The sequence below is a fragment of the Amblyraja radiata genome, chromosome 3, assembly GCF_010909765.2.
Source record: "Amblyraja radiata isolate CabotCenter1 chromosome 3, sAmbRad1.1.pri, whole genome shotgun sequence".
In the NCBI taxonomy this organism is placed as follows: Eukaryota; Metazoa; Chordata; class Chondrichthyes; order Rajiformes; family Rajidae; genus Amblyraja; species Amblyraja radiata.
The window spans coordinates 55972880-55979142 of NC_045958.1; the positions used below are offsets into that span (position 1 = coordinate 55972880).

The 6263-nt window shown below is 35.4% G+C and overlaps 1 protein-coding gene across 5 annotated transcripts in view; it reads left to right on the plus strand.

Moving 5' to 3' along the window:
* elavl2 (ELAV like RNA binding protein 2) overlaps positions 1–5305 on the plus strand; it is a 101794-nt gene extending 96489 nt beyond the window's left edge. For all 5 annotated transcript variants that reach the window (XM_033017823.1, XM_033017824.1, XM_033017825.1 and 2 more), the window contains 2 exons: positions 1913–1951; positions 2667–5305. In XM_033017823.1, the coding sequence (XP_032873714.1) occupies positions 1913–1951; positions 2667–2994 (367 nt within the window). In that variant the 3' untranslated portion in view covers positions 2995–5305. The remainder of the gene's footprint in view (positions 1–1912; positions 1952–2666) is intronic.
* Positions 5306–6263: the final 958 nt, after the last annotated feature.

Genomic DNA, 6263 nt, shown 5'->3' on the forward strand with positions numbered 1-6263 from the left:
GTTTACTAAACTTTGAGAAGTTGTAAATGGAATTGGACATTGTGCAAACATTCCCATTTCAGACTTTGTTGAAGGAAGGTTGTTAATGATGCAGCTGAAGATGGCTGGACCCAGGACCTTTCCTTGAGAAACTCTTGTAGTAATGGACTCTGATGTTTGACTTCCAATAACTACAATCACCCTTTTGTTTGAGATGACTCTGGTGATGGGGGTGTATTTCCTTGTGATGCTCTGATATCATGGCCATTGACATTTGTGGTCAGATTCAGCTCATTGATCTGTTTCAACCAAGGTGGAGTGATCCTGATAAAATCCAACCTGGATATTGAGCAGTTGGCACTATCAATGGAAGATCCATTGCATTTGATCTGGTCATTTTCCATGTTGGGGCATTGCCAATATGGTAACAGTGCAGGTTTTCAGTCTTGCAGACTGAATCAAATTCTGAATCAAATCCTGCAGTGCTGGGATCTCAAAGCCAAGATTGATCAGTCACTTGATGCCTCTTGTGAATATGTTTGCTAATTCTTTAGCCTTTTGTATTTGCATAGATCCAGCTAACAACTAGGATGGAGATGTTCTTGGAACTGCATTGTGTTTAATTGTCCTTATCTAATCGATTTGGGTCAATGTAATTTCGTAGTTGTGCCGTGTGTGTGTGTGTCCTGCTTGGGTCAAGTGCAAAACAGCCTTGGAAGACCTCATTGACCCCAAATCCTCTGATATTTATGATGGAAGATTTGGAACACATTTTATAAGGTGTATGATTCTGAGAGATCACTGTTGGGTGTTACTTAATTACTAGGTAATTAATGAATAAACTCTCCCAATTTAGAAATCAGTCTCTAGATATTTGAGGGGCATAATTTCCCTAGTCACCCAGGCTGGGAGCAATTTTGTTGCCCAAATTCTGTTTCTATGTTGGGTTGTAACACATCTGAATAGCTTCCTGTCAATGTCAAGCAATAACGTTGAAGTCTGGAGCTGCGTTAACATTAAGTAAGAAATGAAGAATGTTGTTCTTAAGGGGATGTATGGCCAGATGTTTTATGGCTATGTAGTCTTTGGTGGTCATTATTAATAATTACCATGTATCAAATTTAATTGGATTGCACAGCTGGGATTTGAATTCTGATATGCCATTTGGTAATCCAGATATCTGCATTATTCATGCCGTTACCTAACTGCTGCACCAACACTAAACCTCATGTTGAGAATTCTCTAGTGTCCAGTAAACATGGAACATCTTGAAGGTATGCAGCACATCTTGTTACAGGCCACAAAATATGGCTCCTTGTGTTCAGATCCTGGGAAACTGAGAGCTTAAGTTTCCAGTTAATTTGCAGATGGATGCTGACCAATGTCTGCAGTGCCACCATCTTTTCCAAGATGTTATAACTTTGCACATCCTTGCAGTTAATGGGAGTAACGCGAGTTAGGGTAGAAGTCTTTCAGAATGATGCTGTCAGGTAGCAATGTTTTGAGCACTTCATTTGGTATTGCTATTGTAGACTGGACAAAGTAATGATATCTGAATCTAGTCTCTTCACTATTGCCACAATATTTGTTTGTGGAGGTGGAACAAATTAAATAGACAAATCCGTAGTGAATGTAGTTTTCATTTGCTGAACTGGAACGGATATTTTGCCAAAGCTGGATGAAGGAGTCAGTTCTGCCACTGAGCACTAGGTTAATTCCCATTTGTTTCTCTATTTTATCCCCCACAAAATTAATCCTTGCTTGTAGATGAGCTGTTATTTCAAAGACTGACCCTGTAATGGCATGCCTGTCATGTAATACTGTAATGAACTGTGAGGTTTGATTATTTTTGAATTTGCTTTCTGCAACAAATGCAATTTTCTTGTCTACTTTGTTTTATGTCAATTGAATTGCATTATGTTTTATTTTACAGGTTGGACAATCTTCTAAATATGGCTTATGGTGTCAAGAGGTAATTCTCTGCTTCGAATTTTTAATGCTTTTCCTTTGTCTCCAAGTAAATAGTCCCTAATCTTGAATTGATAGTGTGTTTAAGGGGGCAAGGTGTAAAATCAGTTTGAATTGACCAGGTTAAATTAAAGTTCAGTGCAGAATGCTGAATTTTAAAGATATTATTATTATTATTATTATTATTATTATTATTATTATATCTGAGAATATACAGTGGAAATTACTTTTTAAAGTTTATTAATGTATGAATCATTTTAAGTACTGTAGCCAAAAATGGTTTGTTAATTCACAATTTAAAAAGTACTCATGAGCAACTCTTTTCATTATGGTTCTAGCATTTTGTTTAATAAATATTTTAGATTAGTTTTCTAACTTCAAACTTCATTCCATTTGAATGTTAATTGTTGGTCTCCAGTTACTATCATTGCAAAAAGCTTTTTTATGAGCAATTGTCTTGATCGCACATTTGCCTTAATTTCCTAAAAATTTAGACTGACTAGTATTGTGTCTTGGCAATAAATTAGACTTCTACAGATTCACAACATATTTTATGGCTTTGCACAGCTGCATTGAGGTTCACAAAATTTTAATTCTTTGCAATAAATAGTGCAAATGCAAAATTGTTTGAATCCCATTGTAAAGGGGTCATATTAGTTTGTTTTAATATCAACTTTAGTCACGGATGAGGATCTATTGTAGCTTTTTATTTTTGGCAGGTTTTCACCAATGACCATTGATGGAATGACCAGTTTGGCAGGCATCAATATCCCTGGACATGCTGGAACAGGCTGGTGTATCTTTGTTTACAATTTAGCGCCTGATGCAGATGAGAGTATTCTTTGGCAAATGTTTGGACCATTTGGTGCAGTGACCAATGTGAAAGTTATCCGTGACTTTAACACAAACAAGTGTAAAGGCTTTGGATTTGTGACTATGACCAACTATGACGAAGCTGCCATGGCAATAGCCAGCTTAAATGGATACCGTCTAGGGGACAGAGTACTGCAGGTCTCCTTCAAAACCAACAAAACGCACAAAGCCTAATATGTAACATAACTGTTATATAGCTATTCAAAAAGACATGTTAAAGCAAAACTTTATATACTAGTGCAAAGACTTTGTAAGTCAGTGTTAAGAGAGAAGAATGACTATTTAGCATCCTAAGAATGAGAGGGTTTTATATTGCTGGTAACTTTGCATTAAATCTTCTTTCATAGCTTTTATGTTTTGAAAATAAGACAAGAGGTGCAGGTTTTTTTACCTGTCACAAAACATTCTAGTACCTCCTTTGAAGGAGGTGGACCTTTTAAAAAGAATCTGTTTCAGCTGAAGGAAGAAAGACTCCTAGATTTTTACACAACTGCCTTGAAACAGAACATAAAGTGAATTTGTGAGGCTTTGTTTCTTTTTCCTTTTATTAAAAGAAAATATATTTTGGTCAAGTATTTGATTTGCCTTTAAATTCATTGCATTTAAGTGATCAGTTTCAAAATGTTGGTTTACATTTTGTTTTTCTTTATTTACATGTTAAGTAAAGTTTTATTTTGATAAGACTTTGAATTGGGAAAGGGTGGGCTGCAATTATACCTTTAGCTTCTTGGATTTTTTTTTTTCGTAACACAGTACCTTGCCAAAGAGAGAGAGCCTCTTTGCTGAAGTGGGTTTAAAAAAAAAAGCATCTATTTTTATAAAATAAATTTGGAGAAACTTTTTACAGGACCTGGAACAAATATTTTGACTTGGTTACTTTGAGAATCTCTTCATATGACATCTAGTGAGCTTTTGAAAAATTAAAACCAGGAAATTTCCAGTGGCTGGCATTTATTGGAAAGTCTTGTGGTGTAGAGATTATCTTGAAGACCTTTGTATTACCAAGATGTAGAACCAGTGGGCACTGTGGGTTTCGTTTGTATAATCAGTGGATCATCCTGGTTATTTGTGACAAAACGGCTCGCATTTAATTGTGATTTCAAGAATTAAAAAGAGGCTTAACATTGAGACAGTGCATGCAAATGTATCAATTATTGAAAATTGGGGGAAATGTGTTCTTCCTGAAAGTATTCCCTTCTGTTGAAGCTCAAGGTGTTTAGTGATGTACACTCTCCTGCTGTATTGTCCGTGCTGGAATTGGGTGGAAAAATGATTTGGAGTTGCTTTGCAATACAAATTTCAAAGCAATTGGAATAAATTTGGAAAATGCAAAAGTATAATAGACTGCACCTGAGCATTGTGTAATGTAAATACGTCCTTGTTATGGACCTTTTCTGCTTTTTGTTTTTGACTACATGCCAAGTGCTGTTTAAAAAAAACCTGAATGCTTTGTATGTTTTTTGTTTCTTGTAGACTGCATTAACATTACTTGAAGTTTACTTGTTTTGTTGTCCTAATGACCAGAATTGCAGTGCATCAGATTTGTTTGTTGTTGGTCTGTAGATAGTCTTGTTGCAGCTCTTTAAAACTATAGTGACACTGCTTTTGTTATATATGCATTTGTGGTACAATGGGTAAAGCCACAGTTTGAACAAATATGCTTACATTTTCATACTAAAGAGGAAGATATCCTGTTGAAATGTTAAAGTAAATTTGCAATTAATGCTTAAATCACTATGGGGAGATATAGCAGTTCTTTATCATAACAGGAATAAATTTGAAAAACTCTATTTTCAGAGAAGCATCTAGCTTAACTTATTCTTCTAAGAACAAATTGGTTGTGGAATTGCAGTCCTCGACCAGGTGCACTGATAACTGTAGTTAAATGTCCTGCTTTGTGTAAACTGAAATGCTCATGTGCTCTTCCCCTTAGAACAAGCAATGTGCTATGCATAACATAGTTGTACATTTATCTTTGCTATTGCTTTTGAAAACTGTAGTTATAAATTCTCAGCCTAGTTGAAGTACATATACTGTGAAGCACGTGGAAGTGCACACCCATGTTTTCATGCTAACCCACTCTATGCTGTCATCTACAATTAATTTCTTGGGCCTTGCACGAAAATGGGCTGTGAGAGCCCAAGTGCAGCTTTAAAAAAGACATTGTTCAATGTTGAAGCCTGTAGCAACGGATATGAATTAATAGCCTAGTCAAATGCAGCAACATTAGTGGGAAAGCATGTGAATTGGTCTTCACTTCACGATGTTTATCATAGCACTTAATAAGATGTAAGTCTGTATTTATTTGAAGTTGTAAAGTATGACTAAATTTACATCGGTTGAATAGAATGTATGTTCTTTTGAGTATTTAAGAGGCTGTACATGTTTCTTTCCTTATATTGTGTTTGGATCATTTGTACCTTTTCATGTTCAGTACATCAATAAACAAAAGTTGAAGGGAAATAAAGCTTGTTTTAAGGTTCAATATACCTGACCATTAGGTTTATGAACCCATCTTTCCTTGCCTTGTGGAATTTGGGGAATGACATTAAAAAATAAATAAGGAACTAGTTGGTTCCTGGAGAACAGGGTGTTTGTTTAATTGCTTGCTACACCGCTCGCTTAAACTGGTTCACGTCATTGAGGAAATGATTAGAAACTAAAGCATTGCACTTAGTTGCATGATATTCTGTCTTTAATGTTGAGGTGCATTCGAGCCATATAGTACCAGTTTTTGAATGATCGATAGATTTTTAATATTAATACCATTTATATTTATGTAGCACCTTTTAGCATAGCAAAACTTTAAGAGATTCATAAAAACCATTATCAAAAGATTCTGTCAGCTTCATGAAATATTGCATGGCTAAGTACTTTAGTGATTTTAAGGCACATATTAAACAAGGATGAAGGGGTGGTGTGGTTTTACACTTAACACCTTAGCATTTGAAACGACACCTATCGGTGGAGAAGCAATTAAGTTCAGATGGATGTCAGAAACTGATGTTTCAGTAATGCTGAAAGATCTGAATAGGTATTGGACTTCATGAAATTTAGATAAGGATTTTAAAATCAAGCATTATTTAACTGAACTAGTGTGGATGAAGTACGGGAGAGATGGGTGAATATGATTTGGCCAATTATGGAACAGTTGTAGCAAAGTTTTAGACCGAGGATAATGGCCAGGAATCCGCTAAAACTGTCCAATGGAGGAAATCTAAATTTGGTTTTACCAAAGCCTCGACTGTTTTCCTTTGATTACTGTTCTTTTCAGTAGCCCATCCTGTGTTATTATTTATTGTAGAGTTATTTTCAAGAAGTCTTTTTATTACTTTGCTTTGTGCTGCTGCAATAGAGATTGTAGCTTCTCATCAGTATGTTACACGAATGAAGCATTGCTGGTTAATGAAAAACATGTAACCCTTTCAAAAAAATCAAACTGT